General features: G+C 41.4%; 1 protein-coding gene across 2 annotated transcripts; it reads right to left on the bottom strand.

Annotated features, from left to right (window-relative positions):
* Positions 1-7,441: 7,441 nt before the first annotated feature.
* Positions 7,442-20,966, bottom strand: VGLL1 (vestigial like family member 1). 2 transcript variants are annotated; one of them, XM_067549695.1, is made up of 5 exons: positions 20,881-20,966; positions 15,678-15,907; positions 14,466-14,867; positions 11,094-11,153; positions 7,442-10,010 (listed from the first exon to the last, which is right to left on the bottom strand). In XM_067549695.1, exons 2-5 carry the CDS (start codon positions 15,886-15,888, stop codon positions 9,970-9,972), a joined length of 714 nt encoding a protein of 237 aa, XP_067405796.1. In that variant the 5' UTR covers positions 15,889-15,907; positions 20,881-20,966; the 3' UTR covers positions 7,442-9,969. The 2 variants fall into 2 exon arrangements, with proteins under 2 accessions (XP_067405796.1, XP_067405797.1); XM_067549696.1 differs by lacking the exon at positions 20,881-20,966 and having other exon boundaries at positions 15,678-16,119.
* Positions 20,967-23,221: the final 2,255 nt, after the last annotated feature.

Raw genomic sequence — 23,221 nt, 5'->3', positions numbered from 1 at the left:
GTGTGACAGACAAAGGAAGTTATTTCCCCTTCCCCCCTCCCCACCAGAGATTTTGTGGGAATAAACTCAGCAACTGCTGTAAGATCTCAGGGCACAACCCTCTACACTGAATACAATGTATAATTTGATGATAAAAATAATGCTTAGATCTCAACACACTTAACAAAGCATGTAGATGTAAAATAAAATATCCACATTTTGGTAATGAGCACTGAACATTGTATAACTAGTCTATGCCTAAGGCATTCACTCCAAGCACTAAAAGAAGGCTTGTAATAATTGATCCATGCAGTATTCTTTTCAACGGTGCTTGATTACCAGAGATGCACTTTAGACATTTAGTACATCCAGCGTCCCTCCAACAATTCCATTTATTTTTCTGTTTGGCAGAGTGGTTTACTGATGCTATTTTGAGCTTAGTGTAAGTAGTTTATAGTATACAACATGCATTAAGATTTCCAGTTTGTGGCACAGTCCATAGTATGTTGCATTCTCTTGTTATGCGGAGACTAGATCTTTGAAGTATGGTTGGCTCTAGTGGTATGTTACAGACACAACTGAGGGAGCATTTTGTCTAGGACCTCAATCCTGTAAGTTGCTCTACACCAGCAGTTCTCAAACTGCACTGCCTCATGACCCCCTTTGGACAACAAAAATTACTACAGGACCCTGGGAGGGGGGATCGAAGCCTGAATCTGAGCCCTGCCACCCTGGGCAGGGGGTCAAAGTCTAAGCCTAAGGGCTTCAGCCCCAGGCCCCAGCAAGTCTAATGCCAGCCCTGGAAACCCCATGAAAATTGGGTCCCAACCCTCCGTTTGAGAACCGCTGCTCTGCACAAACCGACCCCTGGGCCAATGCAGGGCATGTCTACCCTGCATCTCGAAGCGATCCTCCCAGACCCAACGCACAGAGTCGTGCTACCTGGGCGCTCACTACCGCTCTAAAATAATTAGCTGTTGCAGGTTGGGCTCTTGCCCCTGCCCACCCCCACGCTCAGTCTTCTCCCTGGTGCCACCCACTTGTGGCACCAAAATGAGACGTCTCCGTAAATGGTGCAGATGGGGGGATACGTGATTCTCCCTCTCCTTTCTTACCTCCGGCACAACTGCTATGCTGGCACAGCTGGAGGGTAGACGCTGTAAGGCAATGGTTCTCAACCAGCGACGCAGGCTGCTTGCAGCCCACTCAGCACACAGCTGCAGCTCATGTGACATCCTCAGGGCCGGCAGGTAGCATATGTATTGTGGGGCTGCAGCCCACATACCACACCCAGCTGCATATGCTGCCCACAATGGTAAATAAAGGATATTCAGATTACTGGCGGAGTATAAAAATGGCAGACTTATGAAAATGGGGCTGTTCCTTCTTAAAACACTTAATTTTGTTAACTAGTTAACTGACTAGTTTGACATATTTCCTTTTTTAGCTAACAGTTGTCTGCTCCTGGTAGGTTGCACATTCAACACTGCCAACTAATGGGACTAATGTTCAGCGTTTAAATCCGATAGCCAGCACTAAAACGGGAAAGGTTAAAAAGGCACATTCTCACTAACAGGTTATTGAAAGCAAATCTAAAAGAAGTAAAGCTATGGAAAATCCCCAGCTTCCTTTTAGCTAACTTGCTTTTAAAAAAAAAAAAAAAAAAAAAAAAAAAAAAACCAAGCATCAGTTGGGGGGAGGGAAAATGAATCTTAGAAATAGTAATACTCAGCACTAACATACCACTTATTTTCAAAGCACTGTGCAGTCATTTACGACATTCATTATGGTGGTGGGGTAGCCATGTTGATCCCAGGATATTAGAGACCAGATGAGTGAAGTAACCTCTTTTATTGGACTAACTCTGTTGGTGCTCGGAAGCGTCTTTCATCACAAAGCTGGTCTGGGGTGAAGATGACATGAAGAAGAGCTCTGTGTGGCTCAAAAGCTTGTCTTTTATTGGACCAACTTCTGTTGGTGAAAGACATTTCCCTCCCCCACCTTGTGTCTCATTTACTACAGATAACTTTGACAGTTTTATATTCCTGAAAAGCGACTAACCAGGAGTCTCTCTTGTCTCTTTGTGATGCTAAAGCAGATTTAGGCTCTGTAGCATAGACACAGCCCATGTTGATATAGGTATGTCACCATAATCCTCTAGCATAGATGCAGTTTACACTGACAGAAGGAACTTTTGTACTAGTGGAGAAACACCACTTCCTGAATGATGTTGGTTATGCCAACAGAAGCACTCTGTCAGCATGGCTGCGTTGACGCTGGGGTTGTTGGCATAACCATGTCAGTCAGGAGTGCTAAAACCACACTGCTGATTGCCATAGCTATGGCAATGTAAACTTGATGTGTAGACTAAGCCTTGAGCAGCTTGTATAAATGATGAATTTCTAAACCATCAGCCTCACAAGCTCAGCCTAGGGTCCTAGAGCTAAGGTGATTTGTTAGTTGATTTGCTCATACCTAATCATTAGCCATGCCTATAAATAGGGCGCATCCTACGGCGTACATCTCAAGATAAAGTTTGTGTAGTTGGAGCCATTAGTAATGGACAGGCAGGAGTAGAAACCAGCACCCTCGCCCATAGCTGTGCCAACTCTTCAGTCTCAACAGGAGAGAGAATCAGTAACGCTTATCTGTTACTAGGAGCTAACTTGTCCCTGGACCTGCACGGGGCAGGGAACACACGGCGCTACTCCAAGCTATATCCCAGGCATGGTGTGTTAGAGCAGCACAGTGACATGCGTGGCTGGGAACTAATGCTGGCAAAGCGGTTTATCTGGTACGTGTATGTAACTTGACATAGTTGGAACCACCTGCTGGACATTCAGGCTAAGGGCTTGTCTTCACAGGAAAGCTATTGAGAAATAAGGTAGGGGTGGGAGTTTTTTAAGGAGTGGCAGCTATCCTGCACTAACTCCCCATGTGGACATTGCTCTTCCAAAGTGGATTAAGCTAAACTGGACGAAGGCCATTTTAGTGCAGAATGAGCATCCACATGGGGAGTTAGTGCAGGGTAGCTAATCTGGGCTATTTCCCCACATAGGGAAGCCCTTAGTGTTTTCAAAGTGCCAAATGACTTTGGATGTCCCCCTTGGGACACTCTTTATCAAGGGGCCTGGTTCTAGACTTTCTTCAGTCCAGTGGTTAGGACACTAGTCTTTGACTTGGAATATGGGGATTCCAGTCCCCGTCTGCAAAAGGGGGATGATAGTGCTCCTCTACTTCACAGGGGGGGTTCTGCTAAAGATTCAGAGGCACTGGGACGCTATGGTAGGGTGGGAAATATAAATACTTAAGATGGACGGACAGACCTAGAATTTGTGGTAAAGAACATATATTTGAACTCAAGCACCAGGTGCAATAGGGGTATATATTCCTCTTTAAATTGCATTACTTTTGTTGGCTTCAGCATGTTAGCAGCAAGTCAACAAAGCAGATGGATATTGGTTTTAGCAAAACTGTGATCAAAAGTGCTGTCTCTCTCTTTGCTAGGTTTCTGTGCCATCTAGTGGTGGCTGTAGACATTGACCTGAAAGCTGTTTGCTCCTGCTGCTTCTGATCTGTTTGCTTCTGTCTTACACTGCTGTTACTCCATTGCTTTCAGTGGAACCAACTAATCCTGATTTATGCCAATGGAAGAGCAGAATTAGGCCCCCCAGTGTCTTACTGTATGAGTGAATTAGCTGTTTAGGAGGCTCTGGTTCTGTGAGAGCTTGATTGCTTTGTCAAGTGCATGGGACAGTATCAGAGGCTTTCAGCCAAAATTAAAACAAATACAAATGCTAGTCTACTTCTTAAGTTTCAATTGTAGCTTTCATATATTTCGCACTGGGCTAAAGGTGCACTAAACCTTTTAAAAGGCTTTTAACTTTTAAAAAACTTTTAAAAAAGTGGTAATAAGAGGTAATAAATTAGCCAATGCAGTCCACTGGCAAAGCTGGTTGCTGTTGCTGGAATAGCACAATTTACCCAATAGCATTATCTCCCTCCCTTCTCCCCCCTTAAACTTTCAGCTTGTTTTGCTAGTAATGAGACTCTCTCTCTCTCTCTCTCTCTCTCTCAGGACAGAGTGAGACTATTTTTAGTACTTTAACAAGTGATTAGAAGATGGGGTGGAGTACTTACCCAGCTTATCACATCATAGCAGCAGGGCTTGGAACATAGTCCTTTCACAGTGAAGGAGTCAGAAGTCTTCCTGTCTACAAACATAACCAAGCAAAAGAAAATGTCGTGCGTTTTGCTAATATTCTTTTAACTTCATCAATTTGGCAAGACTGCATTGTAGCTTCATTTACAATAATCTCCAGGATTACATAACATAACTTTTCACTTGTAATCAAGGTAACTCCATGCCTGCTAACAGGGCTGGCAGAGCAGATAGAGTTGCCACAGAGCAGTGGTTTTCAACCTTTTTATCCCCATTTATGGATCCCTAAAATATTTCAGATGGAGATACAGACCTCTTTGGAAATTCAACCTGTGGTCCATGGACCCTACGCTAGAAGTCTTAGACTGAAAACTGGATGAACAGAATTCAACTATAAATGTTGCATATACTCAGCATGGCATTTGATACAGCATGAGAAAAGGTGCTAAACTATGGGCTTCTATGGTAATGACAACACTTCTGGGTTTTAACCTGTCAGGGGGGATAGTCAATACTTTTGATCACAAAAATGGAATGCCTTTTCTGGGATCTGAAACTTTATTTTCATAGTCACCTTCCACGGACCCTGTAGACATAGTCTATGGACCATCAGGGGTCTGCAGAGCACAGTTGAAAACCACTATCGTAGTATTTAAGAACTTGTGTGTGGAATATTTTGTCATGAGCCTTTGCAAGAATAACTTATCTATATGGAGAGCCTTCATCTGATCTTCACTGATCCTTATCATGTAGAGTTTGTAAATTGATAAACACCACAGTTTGCTGAGTTTCTGTATTTTAGATCACTACAAATTCTTTTCTTTCCTCAAAAGACTGAGGGCAGGGATTTCCTGTCTGGTGTTGTGTACAGAAGCCTGAAAGCCTAACCATGTGGATTGCAGTGTAGTTGTTGTTGTGTTGGTCCCAGGATATTAGCAAGACAAGGTGGGGGAGGTAATATCTTTTATTGGACCAACTTCTGTTGGTGAGTGAGACAAGCTTTTCAGCTACACAGAGCTTTTCTTCAGCTCTGGGAAAGGTACATCACAGCTAAATGCAAGGTAGAACAGATACTTAACCATAAGGAGATAAATAACACCTGTTGCAAGAGACCATTCATTTAGTTGGGGTTGATCCTGCTTTAAGCAGGAGTTGGACTAGATGACCTCCTGAGGTCCCTTCCAACCCAAATTTTCTATGATTCAAAGTGAAGTGGGCAGCGCACACTTCTGCGATCATACGACAAAGGAGGGCTATAGATTGTTGTAATGAGCCATTGATCCACTGTCATTAAGTCATGATTTTTAATATCTAGTAAGGTTATGAATTAAGATCCTAAGTTCATCTTTTGAAGGTACTGTAAAGATTTCTTTGAGGACAAGGACAGAGAGGTCAGATCTGGAGTGACTTTATTTTTGAAAAGCGTTTGCCCATGAGTGATCTGGTATTTCTGTCTTTTATCACTTTTCTGTTTGAGTTCGTGTGAGAGCATGGTGATTGACCTGTTCACCTACCTAGTTTTTGGGGCATTGCTGCACATGTGATAGCCATGGATTTTAAAAGGTGAGTTGCAGGGTTGGGAGGTATTTTGATCATCACAGCAGTAGAGAGATGTTTGCAGGTTTTGCATCTGTTATGATGAGGTCTAGTTCCCCTTTGAATAGGAGGGTCCTGGTTTGAGGAAAGTTTGCTTCTGATGGTGAGCTTGGAGAGGTTGGGAGGAGAGGGGGTTTGAAGGCTAGAAGAGGAAGTTCAGGAAAGATTTATTTCAGGATGTGATCTCCATTGAGTGTGAGTTATAATTATTTAATGATACCCCATAGGTGCCAGTGTGGGGTGATAGGTAACAATGTCTCCATAACAATATGGAGTGTTTTCAGTAATGCTTTGCTGACTGGCTCAGTGTTTTTATGCATATTCTAACTTGGAAAATTCACTTCCTTTGTAAATGAGAAGTTGCTATTGAGATTGTGCTGATCAAGAAGTCACCTGTGAGTTTAATGCCTGAGAGCATTTTCGTTTGACTCCACTTCCCCTGTCCCCCAAACAGCTTCTGTAGAGGAAACAGAGAAGCTGTGCTCTGATTTAAGAAAATCAGAAGTCATTGGTAGACATCCACTATTAGATAGAAGTGGACCGGGGTAGGTAGTTAGCGTTTCTTGGTCAAGGTATTATCAAGGTCCAGACTCGAGAGAAAATAAGTAAACAAGACTTTGGGGTCCATTCAAAATCATCTGGTGGGTCAGATTTGGCCCATAGTCTGCCTATCGACTACCCCTGGAGTGGACCATGTCTCAGTTCTCTTCCCATCACTATAGTGATTATTGTTGCTATTTTTTGGAGCTGAAACTGAAAAGAAATGTGGGAAGCACCATATGGTAACTGCAGAATGCAGTATAGTATTTTGCCAAGTCTTCGTTAGCAAGAGGACATGTAGTGCATGGAATGAAGACATCCTCTCCACAGGGAACAATACGTCAGCATAATCAGAAATATAATTGTGGATGGAAAGTCAAAAGGAGCTGTAAAAAATACTCTCTACCCTCAACCACTATTGATCACACACTGTTGAGATGCAGTTGTGTGGTAGCCATGTCTGTCTCAGGATACTAAGGCAAGGTGGGTAAGGTAATATCTTTTATTGGGCCAACTTCTGTTGGTTTGTCCTATGGCTGCAGGGGTGTTAACGGGCCACTTCACCTTGAATGGTCCCCAGAGACTGTGCTAATTATGTCTGAGTGTTTTAACCTTGTACTGTAGGTGACTGAGTACCTTTCCCAGACCTGAGGAAGAGCTCTTTGTAGCTCAAAAGCTGCTTTCACCAACAGAAGATGGTCCAACAAAAGAGATTTTCCTCAGCCACCTGGGGTCTCTCTCCTTGTTGAGAAGAGGAAGGGTAAAACTAGGCATGCGACCTCCAGCTAACGTTGGGGCAAATCCTGAGAAGTACTGATCACTCCCCATTGGCCAAGGGAAGAAATCCCTCCTCTTAGAGGAACCAATTCCTTATCCATATTGACACATCCAAGTGCTCAGGGTTCACTTACATAAAAGCAAAGATGATTAAATCCCAGTGTTCTGGGAATTTACTTTCTGCTTAAATTCCCCCCTGCGTTGTCACGTAGCTATGATACTCGGTTACATCCCTTTCTAAACGCATATAATGTAGCCGTGCACTAACGTATGTGTTTAAAATACCATCTCACTGAATGGAATTTCGATGGGTACGTGATATATGAACCACGAGAGCCTCATGTCATCCCAGTAAAAGATGTAGACTTTTACAAATGTTTTGCCACTGTCAAGCTTTTTATTCATCACCAAAGCAACGACCCTCTGACATTCCTACAACTATTTCCAATCTTGACATTCACAGTGCCAAAACTATTTCAAAATGTTACATTTTAAAAGCATTTAAATATATTATCACCTTTATATCGTCAGTTTTTAAAAGGAAAATCATTTTGACTATTGCTTTCAATAAAGGATAAGGAAATTACACTTGCTATTTCAAAGTTGTAACTTCGTCTGCATTACAACCACCAACTATTAGGCTTGATGCAGGAATTACTGGATGGAATTCTTGGCCTCTATTAGACAGGAAGTCAGAGTAGGTGATCATCACAGCCTTAAAATCTATGAATGAAAAGACTCGTTGTGGGAGCTGGAATGGCCAGAGTAGCAATATCAAAGAAAAAGTTAATTGGAAAGATACGCCTACTGCTGGATCAGAAGAAGAAAAACAGTTCTAACTAAATAATGAAACGTTAATTTTCTTTGCACAGAAGTGGCACTGATATAACAAATCAGTTAAACTGGTGCAGCTTTTGTGTATAGATTTTTATGGATTAGAACTGATCACTGGTTTTAAACTCGTGCCTGTAAATTTATCAGTGCAAGCTAATCAGCGATAAACCAGGATTAAACAGTGATAAGAGAGTTAAACAACTTTGATACAAAATCAATATAAAATAACACCTTTTAGTTACAGGTATGACTGAGTGTAGACCAGGCCTTAAAGACCTTGGGCCAGATCGTCATCTAGTGTAAATGGAGCTAGGTGTAGTTATACTGGCTGAGAATCTGGCCTATTGGTTGCAAACCGTAGATTTCCAAGTGTAAAACTTGCTTCTAGGTTATGTACACAAGAAATATCACTCTGGTGTATTTAAATAGAGAGGATAGATATGGAGAAATTGGGAAAGAAAAAGAAATGGCCAAAATCGAGGGGCTTTTTAGCTTATAAAAGTCCCAGTGATTTAATATTCAGCAGCTTAACCACCCATATTGGGCTAGAGTAGAGGTCCTCCCTACTCCTGCTAGTGAGCAGTTGCTCACATGCACTTCCACTGAAGTGAAAGCAGATTAGTGCTGAGAAGAATCACACACCAACAGGAGTGAGGGACCCTTTGTAGTGGGTCATTTCTTTTTGTCCACGTAACCTTTGAATATTTTTATGAAGTCCTCTGAGCTTATTCAACTCAAGGTAGTTATTACCTTATGAACGGGAGAAATCAGTGGTGTGATTATAATTAGGAAAGCATACACACATTAAAATATACTCAGGATCTTTACTTCCTGAATACATCCTTTTCTCTCTCTCTCTCAATAGTACTTTTAGAGGAGAGCAGAAAGCACCCCATTAGTGAGATGGCTTCTTTCAAATGCTATTAGGGATGGAAAAAGATTCCTCCTGTAGAGTATTTCTGCCATGGGATACTGCAATACTTATACATGAACTTCAACACCGACCAAGTGAGCCTTTCCATGAAATAATTGCAGCAGACATGTATGCTAAAGCTAATCAGTGAAAATGAAGAGCTGGGTGTAATATCAACAGGCAGAATATTTTCTGGGTAGGCAGCACCAGGGAGTGTGTGTGTGTGTGGGGGAGAATTCATGAACAGGATGTGATTGTGAAAAGAAGATTCCTCCAAGATGAGTGGATTACTATGTGCGCCACCTGACCAGCAATAATTACTCAGAAGTCACATCACTTAAGTTGCTTTAAAATTAAACCACATAAAGCACTGGAGGGTACAGGTCACTATCAGCAGGAAGACTGAGACAATGACCTAATAAGCCATCCCCAGCTCTAACTTCCATTTCTGTGGAGCACTTTCATCTCGCCCAATAAGACTCGGATGTCCTCGAAGATACCCTAGTGTTACTTCACTGAGGTCTAAAGGAGCTGCACATGTACGTATCTGAGGGCAGAACTGGTCCCTATGCATTCCGTAGATGCCAATGGGAGTTAAAAGTATGAATCCAAGTATTTGATCCTTAATTTTTTCAAATCTCTAAAGACATGGGAGGGGGAGGGGAGAGAAAGAAACAAATTTACTTATGCTGGGTTGTTTCTCATTTTCAATCCCCTTGCAAACCCTCACTTGAGCTATTTTAAAAAAAATTTCAAAACCCCTGCCACGTCAGGGAACTTGCCGGTATCCAGATGTGAAAGCTTGTGGCACTGAATACATCTCTACATAATGGTAATGGATGGTAATTCTTTCCAAAGGATGGTAAACAAATGGGGGATTTAAAAGTGCTAGGGGTCCTCAGAGAGCCCAAGGGGTGTTCTTCTCTAGTCAAATACATTTCATTTATAGAAGAGAAACTACTACAGTAGGTTCACAAAGGCTAGAAGTTATTTACTTAGAAGTAAATCACTTTCATTTACAAAATAACATATTAGCATGTGTAATCTTGCAACTGACTGGTGGAAAAAACACAGTATGGCTCTGGTCTCTTTCCTCCTGATTCACAGTTGCAAATTATAAAAGTTCATGGAAAGATCTCTCCAGGAATAAAGCAGAAATGTCCATTGGCTAAAAGTATAAGTCTCGTCTTCTATCGTGAGACTGGATACCTGAAAAATACAGCAATATGAAAGTAGTCAGTGTCTAATACAGCAAAAGCATACACGAGTCCTTAGACTGTTCCAGGAAATTGCTTTTTTGGTACACGGGGACATTTTAGTTGTGGGACAAATCACTTCATTGAAAGTATAAAGAAGCAATGTGACCTGTGCCACCTCCCAAATGTGGGGGACAGAGCTAAGGTGAGAGACAGGCAATAATAGTGGAAGCCTAAATGATCTGGGAATTTTTGCTCTACCAGCACTAACACTGTCTTACTGCCGTTTTAGGGGCTGGTGTTTCTACCATCTCTACAAAAAAAAAATGGAGCTAGCACTAGGGTTGTGTAGGATAAAGGTAAATCTACCCTAAAGGTAGACAGTTGAGAAATACAGATACGAAGTGTCCTGACTAGCGTAGCAAACCATGGTCTCTGCAAAGAAACATAACCAATCCTAGAACTAGATAACACCTGGAACTACACCTTGTTGAAGATTACAGGAGCTCACTCCAGTTTTATTTACATGGGTGTAACCCCATTGATATCAGTAGAGTGGCATTTGATTTATTCCAGGGTTAAATTGGAATCAGGCCCAGCCTCTCATCTTTTGTACCTTTTTGTGGGTATGAAATGCGGTCAACACAAGTTACACACGTTTACAGGTACTTAGCAGGGGATGATCCCATAGAAACTAAGTTGGAGGAAGAGCTGGCAATAAGAATAAGCAGACTAAACAATTCCTGAGGGCCCTAAGCAGCTCAAGGGGAACCCCTATTCTTTTTTAGTATTGGGAGGGATATTCCTGTTTAGGGCCTCCAATAGGCTAGCTCCATCTCCAGGAGGGGGAGGATTTGTAAACGATGGATCTTTTTACATCTCAATTTATTGGCATGTTTTCTCTACACCTGCTCCTCCACCTCCATGAACATAGCTGTGGCACGGCATTGTGTTCATTTAAAAAAAAATTCTAAAACAAAGTAAAAGCCCAAAAGCATGAGAGGAAATTAAGCTTTAACTTTGTGTGAGAAGACAAGACCATTATATTTTTGAGTCAAGATCTATTCAGTCAAGAACTGCTCGATCCATTGCCTACCTGCACTGGCAAGACCGTTGCTGGCGTTTCCCGGGCTTTGGTAGGAGCTGGTTTTCCTTTCTTAATTTAAAAAAAAAAAAAAAAAAAGGTGATTAAGCTGTGGTGGCACGGCACTGAAAGTGGAATACTCAGGCAGGAGTTCTTACACGAAAGCTTTCGGCACAGGTCTTGCAGAACCATTGCATCGCATTATTTGCTTTGCTAAATGTAAATAGCAGCAGTTCTAGGAAAAAAGTCCATAGTGCATTGAGAAGTATCCTCTCTTGGTTAGAGCCAAGAACTAGAAGTCAGAATTCCTGAGATCTGATGGTAGACTGCACAGGGAGCAGGATGCACACGTCCCAGAGCTGTAATGACTCACTCCATGAACTTGAGCAAGTTACTTCACTTTACCCTGCTGCAGGTTGCCCACCTGTGCACTGGCATACTTCGCAGGGCTGTCAGAGGTTTTCAAACATCATTAAAGCCTCATGAGGTCCTCAAAGGAAAGGCAGTAGTTGGAAAATGGCAACTTTTTTTTTTTTTTTTTTTTTTTTTTTGCAATTCAAGTTTTTCTCTGAAATTTTGAATTTTTAAAGTTCAAACCAGCTCTATTAGTAGTATTGCTTCCATTTCACAGCCCTGTGCTCGCTCACCCAGATGTCATGAAATTCTTCCTGTTAGTGTAAAAATAAGTTTCCTAGGTCTAATACCAGACCCACACTGCCGATTGCAGCCAGGCCTTAATTATGCCCCTAGCAGTCCAGAGCATATCTTTAAAGTAGGAAGAACATCACTTAGTATTTGCAAATATTGACAATGGCAAACATTACACCCTGCAAGGAGAAAGCTAGGAAATCCACGTGCGCAATGTAAACACAAAGCGCAATCCATCTATTAACAGACCTAAAAGCAGAAAATCTCAGTTGCAGAAACACACACTGCATTTTCCATGTGAGGTGTGAGAACAAAGACACCCTCTGTAGTGTGAGGCGAGACTCTTCTCACCTTTTCAGCTCTACTAATGACGGAAGCCTGGCCAGGCAGATTGGAGGCAGAGTGTTCACCTACTTATATTCATGGCTGCATATTTTTAAGAACACCTCCTACCCAAAGCTGAGTACACCTACATCACTTCCAGTACGGACATTCAGCTCTCTGGCCCAGCTGGGCTACACTTTCCTCACTGTCTCTCTAAGGAATTTTTTTCTTGTAAAACTAATAGTGGGCCAGGGGATGAAGCGGTTGGGTTAACAGCCCCAGTTAGAGAAGTTCTGTATTAACCTAGAGAACAGGTATGGCATATGCAGCAGCACCAGTGTGCCCTATGGGGCCTGGAGGGACATATAAGAAGGGGGGTTTAGTGCCTAGGTGAGGGTGAGACTAACGGTTGTGTCAGTGGCTGACTCTGTGATGTGGGCATCGGGGAACTGGATTAAACTCATCTCTCATGGATTCCTGAATGGTGTACATTTTAGACAGGAAGGGCGTTGGGGCAGGTACCTTTTGTTCTGTGACTGTGATGCCTATCACAATGGGATCGTGGGGCCTATGGGTGCAACCATGTTACAAATAATCAACTACCAGATTTCCCTATTGACTGAGTCTGTCTGAAGCTATTCTATCATATTTCTCTAGTCCTCATCACCGTAGGAGTAGAGTGCCTCACAGTCTTTAATGTATTTATCCTCATGACAGCTCTGTGAGCATGGCACTGCTATTAACCCCATTTTACAGATAGGAAACAGCAGCACAGAGAAGCTAAGTGACATGTCCAAGGTCATACAGGAAGGCTGTGGCGAAGCAGGGATTTGAACCCAGGTCTTTCAAGTCCTAGTGCCTTTACCCCTGGACTGTCTTAACTTCTTTTGGAAAAGAAAAGTTGCGGCCACACTGTGAATTATATTCTGTTTAAAGTGTCTACTAAACATCATGTTAAATACTTATTCAATAATGTTTGAAGTGAGCATTGCCATTTCCTGGGACCCACTGACTAGCTGGGAGACCAGCATGGCTCCAGGACCAGCCCTTTACCCCAATTATTTTTGCTACAAGCAGAAACTGGGGAGGGAAAAAGCCCTTAGGCACATGAACTTCTTTTTATGCTTTGCTGTGGTTTCAGTTACTATATATAGGGGATAATTAATGCCTGCACAACAATAAGATTGCTCTAAATAATATCTAAGCATTCCAGTACAGCCATACTTCGAGCATTCAGCACACACAGAGCTGTTTCGTACCCTCTTAGCACTTTACTCCAGGAGAGCTCAACGTAAGAGCTAGGGGCACTCCACTTATAAATCTATTCTGACTATATTATAGCTTACTTAAATATTTGGTATCTCCTCAAGATAACACAGAGGGGAAACAGCTGTGCAAGAAACCATAGAGGAAACAATTCTGGTGCTATGTTATGTAGCCAACGCACCGTTCCCAAGTACAACAGTACATATAATTGATGCTCTGTCAAAAATACTTCCATCCCAGGGCTCTGAATTGTTGACCTATGAGCTTGTCTCATGTATCATTTTAGCTTGCTATAAGAGGGACATTATTGGGGTATGATATTGATTGGTGTGTATTGTTGCTGGGCTGAACATAAGGGGGCAAGTAGGAGAACATAAGTAGTTGGATTACTGGGCTTTGCTAAGGTTAAAGGCCTATTTTATTAGCATGAGACTGTGTGGGAGTAGTTATGCTGAAGGCTGAGTTTTAGTTAGAAGTTAAGATTTAATTGTTAGAAATTAAGAATTAATTGTTTGTTAATGATTAAAAGCATGATTGTGGAGATCTGGAATGCCACATACAGATAAGAGGCAGGTATTTATCTTGTTATGGTCATAGAAATTGATCAAATATGGCTGTGTATCCAGTACATTACATAAAGATGGGGTATAAAAGTTCGTCTAGTTCCCTGGTTTGGGGGTTCTTCGGATGCCTGAATTGGTGCGTGGCCAAGGGTGCTCTGCTCACTGTGTCTGTCTTTAAGCCTTGTAAGTATGAGATCAAACTTTATGACTTAAAAGTAGTTGCTATGAATAAGGCTTTCTACTATTCAGTTATATTGATGAGTGGAATTATGTGGCTTCTATGTAAAGGGACAATTGAATATTTACATCTCACTTGCAAATCAGCTCAGGCCTGTAATAAAAGAAACTTTGAAAGAAAAGCTTCAGGGTAGCCTACTTTTTGGAAAGAACCAGGAAGAATCAATAAATGTAAATGTGTGATTATTAATAGACATAAGTGTGAAAGGCTTATAGTTCCACTGTTTGATCAGGCTATGGAATGAGCTGGACTGACCGAGCCTGCTTTTACCACCTTCAGGCATAGATTTTATTTTTGATTTACAAGGGCAAATCAGAGTGAAAGGAATAGTAAATATTTTCTTACCTCCCTCAGGAGTTAAACTTTGACTCATATTTTGTAACCTAGCTAATCCGGTACTACAGGTAGACCTAGAGTTTTGCTTCACGACAGATTCCTTGCTAGATGCTGGGCACCTCTCCTGTTGCAGAAGATCGAGAAGAGAACCATATTTCTCATCAGAAATAGGTGGATCAGGCAAGGCACGATGATATCCTGAACCAGTAAGACTTGGATTAGGTATCGAAGGGAAGTGCCACAAATCTGCAGGCTGAATAGGATGACTCCGCAGAACTGATGCCTGATGCTGGTCTGTAGCAGCAGCAGACCAATTCAGATCAGAATTTGACATGGTTATAGCAGGAGATGGTTGGTATGACTTGGTCCAATTTGAAGAGAAATTCCACTGATGGGGAGACATGTGGCTATCTAGTGTTAAAGAAAAGAGTGTTTGAAGTCTTATTGAAGTCCTTATTTACTTTTCTAAGACAAATTCCAATTGCCTTTACTGGGAGTTTTACCTAACTAAGAGCTCCAAAATTTAGTCCAGCTTACATGAGGAAACTTACAGTAATTGAGACTTATTTACTACAACACTACTTTTAAAAAAGAACAAATCTACACTAAAATAGACTAAACTACAAAGTCACTACTACCTCCAACTATAAGAATATGAAACATCTCAGGCACTTTTTCTGAGAGGGTAGGTAGCAGTGGGTTCTTCAATGTCTGAATCTCTGTCTTAAATCCTGCAGCAGCCCTGATTAGCTGCTTTCCCTACCTCCCCACCTTCTGAGGAAGTAGCCGCCAGTCAGAGAAGGTTCCTTCCCTAGCCAGGGCTGAAATTTAGGAGGGGGCTGGAGTTTCTCATGTCATAGCCAGACAAAGGTTCTTCAGTTTTTTTTTTTTTTAATTATCTAAAAATGATGTAATATCTGAGACAGGTGGAGACTTTCTCAATAAGATGGGGTCCCAATCCTGCAGTTGGGCCCATGCAGAGATCCCTGGGGGATCCCCACAGGTGTGTGCAACAGATTACCCAGGAGATCCTAGGTACAAGATCAGGGCTTTGAGTGAATGATTTTGCTCTTTCATCAATGAGTCCAAATTCTGTTCAGGTGGGGTTACATAGAAGTAAATGTGATAATTTGGTCCTCAGTGTCTGTGTCCCAGCATAACTCTCTAGTGATTGAACAACAGCACTGCATGGAAACACACACACATGGGAAAACTGCTCACCATTCTGCAGGATAACATCCTCACTTTTTTGCTTTGTGCTCAGATCCTGTGGGCTCTTGGCATTGCTTAGAGCTCTAGAAAAGTGTTCATCTATCACACTGTTAATGTCCCCGTGGAAGTAAGTAAATACAACACACTGAGATCCCCATTCTGTTTTCACGGGCTGTTTGTTTTTACTTAGCGGTGGACAGTTTTTCCCTTCTGCTTCCATCTTCAGTAACTAGCAGTACCTATGAACAAAAACAAGAAGGACTTCTGAACCGAAATTGTATTGCCAATGTTGTGTTTGATCACCTTCCGGCTAAAGCTAGTAGGATTTGAAGGACCGCTTTCAGTAGAAGCAAGAGCACAGCCTTTATTTGTGCTCCTGTTTGCTGCACTCACCCTTTCTCCACCAATTTGCATAAGGGTCTGCAAACCATGTGCACGTAGTTGGCTAGCTCAAATTAGATTAGTGCACGTGGATAGCTGTATAGGGATGTCAATAAAAGAGCTTAGTGCTGCCAACTGGCCAGGTCGGTCCATGCTGTAACCCACAGGTGCAAACGGTGGCCTGGGGATGGATACATTTTTCTGTGCATGCCTAGGATCAATGCCTGGAGCTCCTAAATAAGGCAGACAGGGTGGAGTGGGAGGGAACCAGTGACACCACCTGTTCACGCACTAAGCAGTGCTCTTTTGGAAGGTGCTGTGCCTAGACTCCTTGTATCTTGCAGGGTATTATCCAAGTGGCAAAATGGGAGCCTGCTGGGCCCTGGGCAGTAGCTCTAGTAGGGAATGGTATCCATCTGGCCAAGCTGGCAAAAATAATGTTAAGATGGTCTTAGCCAGCAACCACTTACAGGCAATGTCCGCTGTGCTATCACCTGGTGGTGCCACAGCCTGTTTGTTTTCATGGGAATAATGGGACCACATGCAAGCCAAAGAACCAGTATGGAAGTTACTAGACTGTTATTACTTAATGTTATTACGTTTTTATCTTGAGGATCAGAGTCCACTTAAGGGATCCTCACTCTCCCATGTTTGTTTAAAATAGCACTTTCAAGCTTACGTAGTAAAAATATTGCTTACACAAGCAAATAGATAGGCACGAGGTAATAGCTAGGCCATATTAGTGTCAGAAGTATTTGCAGAAGCCTTAGATTTATGAAGATGTCTGTCTTCGTTCTCTGAACAGGTGCAAATTATTTATTTGCTTGGTACACATTACTCATTTTCTATCTCTACCATGCTGGCGAGTGCCTGCTTAGCATCAGTTATTGTTCCCTAGTAGTTCTGGGCAGACTGTATTATAGGAGCTAAGCTATGCTTTGTAAATGCAAACCTCTGTAGGAGAGGCTTGCTGTTGTGTTTAGATGGGAACCTGGGAATCAGAACTACTGGGGTCCCCATTATTCTGTCTGATGCATGCATACAATTCCAACAGAGGTCAGTGGAAGTGGCATGGATACAACAGATGGAGTAACTGAGCTCAAAAGTTCTGTTCCCTAGCTCTGACTTCAGTCTTGCCCATGCAACATTTAGCCCCCAAATCATGAGACTTTTACTTACAAATTGTCTACTTGTGACTTCCCACAAAACATCTCTAGTTTGACAAACAGCATTTTGCAATAGAACTGTTGAATTTTTTGATCAGCTGTACTCTGATGTGTTGTAAAAATTGATTCACTAATGTTTGGAAAATGCACTGAGATCCTTTAAAGAAAGATCTTAAAGAATGGCTGTGGCTGCCATCAACCTAAAGTGTTAAATAGTAGAGATGGAAAGGAAAAAACTGCATCATATTTTCTTACAACACTTATTGCAGTACAGCTTAGAAACTTAGTCTAAGCTACGAGTGTTCTGTAGCACTTTAAAGACTAACAAATTTAATTTCTGCAGGCATAAGCTTTCATCTGACGAAGTGCGTTACAGCCCACGAAAGCTTGTGCCTGCAGAAATTAAATTTGTTAGTCTTTAACGTGCTACAGGACTCTTGTTTTTGCTGTATACAGACTAACACCTCTGGAAGTTAGTCTAAGCTGAATATATAAGAAACAATTAAGTGATTTAAACCAAACAAACAGGAAGATAGTGCTATATATTTTAATCTGACAGCTGGTTGTTAATATCATGGGGGGCAGGGAGGAGAGAACAACCCTTGGCCCAGTTTAGATATTCCCAAATCAAGGAATTCCCAAAGACTTTCAAATCCTGACACAGGATTAAATCACATCTTGCCACACAAAAATGAATGCCCCTATCTATATAAGATTTTCCCTATTAATGGTAGGTTATTTTAACAATACATAAATTGCCATATGAGAAATTCTTTGATTACTATATAGGGGACTTTCCAAAGCACTGATAGGGGTGCATTTATTGCAAACCGAGAACAGAATTTTCCTAGCACATTTAAAAAAAAAAAAAATCTTTTGCTGGATAGGTATAAGCATTGATGAAATTTGCTATCAGTTTAATGTGTATTTTGGAAAGTGACAGTGAAGATACTTGGTCTGGTAGATAACCAATTCAACTTGAGCTTCCAGTGTGATGCGGTTTAAGAAAGCTCAGATTTATGGATGTAAAATCAGAATACCAAGCAGCAGTAGGGAGGTGTTATTACCTCCCTATACAGCATAGGTGCAACCTTTAGTGGAATACTGTGTCCAATTCTACATTTTAAAGAGGATATTGACAAACTGAAAAGGCTTTAGAAAAGATACTATGAGGCATGGAAAACTTGCCTTACATGAGACTAAAGCTCAATATTTATCTTATCCAAGAGAAAGCTGAAGAGATACTTGATCCATCTTCACATATCTATGTGGGGATTAAATTTATGATTATAGAGGACTTTTTAAATCTAGCAGAAAGACCATGAAATCAAGTGGCTGGAAATTAAAGCTAGACATATTCAGACTAAAAATTAGATGCAATTACAAAAAAAAGAGCAAAATTTAGCCACTGGAACAATCCGAGGGATGGGTTCTCCCTCAGTGAAGTCTTTAAATCAAGATTAAATCTTTCTAAAAGAGATGCTCTGGTACAATGAGGAAATTATAGGTTTGATGCAGGAGTTACAGTGTGGAATTCTGTGACCTGTGTTAAGCAGGGGGGCCAGACTAGATGATCATAAGGATCCCGATCCCTTCAAGCATCCTGAAAAATCTGCTAACTTGTTTCTGCTGTCACCAGCAATGGGCTAGGCCCTGTACAAATAAGAGTGTTATAGAGGACACCACTGGTTGTAAGGAGGGAGAAGTGGGCAGGAACCATCTTACGTTTGTACACATTTCCTAGTACAAGGGGGCTCTGCTCCATGATTGGGGCCCATAGGTGCGAACACAAAAAAAATAAATGGGAAGGTTCATGCCTCAAAGTGCTTAAACTCGGATAAAACCAGACAAGCATACTATTCTTATTTCATTTTCCACAGTCAATCTTCATGCCCAGCACCAGACAGCACAGCTGATTTACCTTGGTGCAGAAACAGCAGCTTTTACTTTGCTTTGAACTGGAAAATCCCAGGCCCACAGCCAGCTGTAACAGGCAAATTCTAGCATGAGTCATTAGATGGGTATCTTTTTTTTTTCCATCTGAGCTCACAGGTGAGTTTCAGGCTTGAGGAAGGGATCCCGCTCAAGGTCCTATTCTGCTCCTCACTTTAGAAGGGTGGCAATCAAACTATCAGTGGACTCTCCCGTGAATGCTCTTTTGAAAACACACCTGCTCCAAGAAGATTGCCTTTGTTATTTGTGATGCAGAGACAATGTTAATTCTGACAAGCGTAACAGGGTCCTCTTGGGAGTATGCAGTCTTTAGTTACATAATCACACACTCCCCTTTCCTCCACTGGCCCCTCATCCCACTCTCCACCTGCTGGGGCTCCTCATTGCACTTCTTCTCCCCATCCTTGGCACCTTGTCCCCGCTCACATTCTGCATCAGATTTGTCATCCTTTCCCCCAACTCATCTTCCCGGACTCCGTTTCCTTGCCTTTTCAGTCCTGGCCTCAGCTTAGCAGGCTCCTTATCCAATCTCTTCAGACCCTTCGTCAGAGCCAACTCGTATCCCGGTTGCATTTGAGTCAAGCTGTTTCCTCCTCCTTGCTGCTCCCAGAGCACCTGCAGGGAGGTATTGGAGAGCACGGAAGCAAGTCTCCCTGCTCAGCTCCTGCATCCAGGAAGTAGAAATTGAAGGGAAATTCCTGCTCAGTCTTGGCCCCCTGGGGAGCATGCTCATTTGTGTCATTTTGTGAATGGGTCATGTGCAGTCAGGCCTGCATGTAGGAGCTGTTAGGGGATGGAGCATGCTTAGGACAATTTTTATAAGTTTTAGCTGTCAAATGAATCTGAGCATTTGCAAACTTTTTAAAAGACTTCATAAACATGTCTAAATTTGGACAGGTTTTCATAAAGAGCAAAAGGCACTAGGGCAACCTCCCAGCCAAATGTCAACTCTGAAGCCTGGAGGCACTAGAGCTCCTCAATGAAACTATTTCCCCTCCCCCAAACATAGCCAAAATGTATTTCCCTAATCTCATTTTTGGAAATGAGTGAGTCATTTTTGCTGAAACTTTTAAAACCAGTTCAGCCTAAGGCAGACACCTAGCATAGACAACTTCAGTCCACATGGTGAAAGTTTGGCAAAGTTACAAGAAACTAAAAAGAGGTAGCATACATCAGTAGCTTCCAGCCCTGTGGCCATTTGCCCGGAACCAACTAGTTTGTTGCTTGTCTGCCACAAACTGCTGTCAAAATGAGTTTAGGAAGAATATGTGGGTTCAGGGTGGAATAGTACGAACAGGGATTTAAGATGACTTAAAAAAAAAAAAACATTACTGAAACACTAGGACAGACTTGATTGCCTTAAAATGGGTCCCCAAAGAGGGAATCTCCCCCACTTATGGTGAGACTTGGTGTGGGTAATTGTATAAAGTTAATTTGCTCTTTGGAGAGTAAAGATATGTGGTTAGCAAGACCCTGGGAACCAAAATGGTCATGGAGTTGCTGCAGATGACAAGGCTGTGTGCTAGTTCTCAAACAGACCAAGTCTCATGGCTGCCCAGAGATTCAGCACTGCCCAGAAAAAGAAAATTATTCTTTTTCTCAGTTTTTCCAAGCAGCATCATGCAAACAGATCAGTGAAAAAGCCTCACCCTTTACCAAATACATGTGGGGAAGTTCACGTAGGTACTGATACCACAACAGGATTCTCTTACCTTAATTTACTGCATTCAATTGAGCCACACTGGTGAGACTATCCACACTCTGAACAATCATGCTGTGGTATGCAGTGGAGTCTGTGATCCTTTCCCAGCATGGACGTATTTGCTCTGAAGTGATTGCAGGGAGTGTGTATGAACTTGCTAGCTGCTTTCTGCCCCTCTTAGCTGTGACTGAACTAGGCGTTTCCTTCAGCCTTGCTACTAAGAATGCATGAAATGTACTCCAACAAGTCAACCAGGTTAGGAGGTTTCAGGAATGAGGAAAATAGACTTTTAAAACAAGATTTTGTTGACAATGTGTACACACTCAAGGAGACAATGTCTGCATTTAAGTTCCTGGTAAAAAGAAATATGGCACTGAACCACTGGGTACGTGACCAGAGTCAAAAATGTTTTCCTACAAAAGGTCAGACATACTTGAAGACATTTACAGATTATATTCACCACTGAAGAGGAAAGGTTGCTTAGGCACCACCACCTCCAGCGTGCCCTACTTTCCATTTTCCCTTTCTCCTACCACACCTTTCACCCCTCTCCTTTCTGATCCCACTGAAGTGATGGTTATAATCATGTATGTGGAAACAAAAACCACTGTTCAACAGAACATAATCGTTCTACCAAGGTTGCTTGCTTAACTTCATGTTTGCTTAACTTTCTCTGTCCTAAACACTTCCTACTCTGTCATCTTACTGTGAGCTACTCAACAGAAGCTCCTATATGACAGGGTGGAATGAAGTTTGGTTTTAGTCTGCCTATCCATTTTCAGAATCCATTTATAGCACAGAGAAAAAAAACAGAATGTTAGTTTTGTAAAGTAACCTTACCAGAGATAGTGAAGTCTGGCTCTAAAATACCAGTGTATATGTACACACATGCATTAAAATTATTGTGCAACCACAAGCTATAAATACTCATTCATGAGGTCTTATCAAGAAAAACTTATGAAACAAATCAAATGAGCAATTGGCCTAAAATACGTTCTTTCAAACATTGATCAGAGAAGCAAAGACTGGCGTGTTCATAAATTTGTTTATTAAAAAGGTAGTATAAAACACAACCCCTTTAAGAAACAAACAAAAAAAATCAAGACAAATTAAGAGCTTCTTCAGTTCTGTCACAGGGATAGAAATTAAGTATGAAGGAATATTTTAAAAATACTTTCCAGAATGAGGATTTTAAATGGTAAATTCAATTTAGCTCAAAGGGAAAGCAAGTTACAATAACTCAGTTCATTTACTGAAAAATTTAATCTTACAATATCACTATAGTAGTATTACATAATGGCTCAGTATAAAAAAATTAACATGCTGTGAAAGCCATTTTGTATTTCTATAATATTTGGTATCATATAGTGCTTTCAGAATACCTTAATACTAAAAACTTCAAGCCCTGCCTAATCCAGCACTACCACACGTTAACTTAACACAACTTGCTTAATATACAAAATGTAATTTTGTCATACTACAGTATATTTTCCTCAAATTCAGAAAAAAAATTTTTTTAAGTCCAATAGAAAATCTAAAGTCGTGTGACATCTTAGAAGGAATTTAGCCAGGTTATAATACGTAATTTTAAAACTTAGGATGTGGATATGATTCACCGTAGAAGTCAAAGGTCAGTTTGTGGTTTTATGAAGCATCCACTACCTGTACACTTTAGTGAACTGGAACTAAATATTCAAAAAATTAAGCAGTTTAGCTTTGTGAATGAAATCTGGGGCAAGTTTTTAGCTCAAAAATGCACTGCATTTAATACACTAATGATTTGAAGCAAATTGCAAATCCTGTACAAAATAAAATAGGAGTTAAGTATATCCAACTGCATTTTAAAAGTGAAAGTCAGCAAGAGCAACAAACATTTTGATGCAAAATGAAACTAAACTATCCCTACCACCTCTCTTCCTAACTGTACATGCAAATGTGAAAAACTTTAGAGTCCGCTCCTTTGGGACTTTTCCCCCTTTTCCAATCCACTTCATTGGTTTAGTTTTACCACCTCTTATGCATCGAAGTGTAACTCTGACCCACATATGGGCATTGGCAGTGGCCATCAAACCTAGGACCTCTGGAGCTAAATGCATGAGCTAAGACCCGTCTTTTAGCCAAGGCTGGAGCAGGCTCACCATTCTCTGGGGGATCTAGCCACCACTACAGAGGGACAGAGTACCACTCCGAGCAAGCAGAGGTTACATAAGCATCTATGAATCACTATACTGTTATTCAATGACTGACTGGTATGATTTGGCCCTTAAGCATGCAATACAAAATAATGGATTGTTTAGAACTTGCCAATATTGTCCACACTGTACAGAAAAGTGCAAACTATTAAATATTTC

The sequence above is a fragment of the Emydura macquarii genome, unplaced genomic scaffold, assembly GCF_026122565.2.
Source record: "Emydura macquarii macquarii isolate MOO-44397 ecotype Brisbane River unplaced genomic scaffold, CSIRO-AGI_Emac_v2 contig_1253, whole genome shotgun sequence".
Classification (NCBI taxonomy): domain Eukaryota; kingdom Metazoa; phylum Chordata; order Testudines; family Chelidae; genus Emydura; species Emydura macquarii.
The sequence above is the reverse complement of the archived record's forward strand: the minus strand, read 5'-3'. Positions and strand labels throughout refer to the sequence as shown.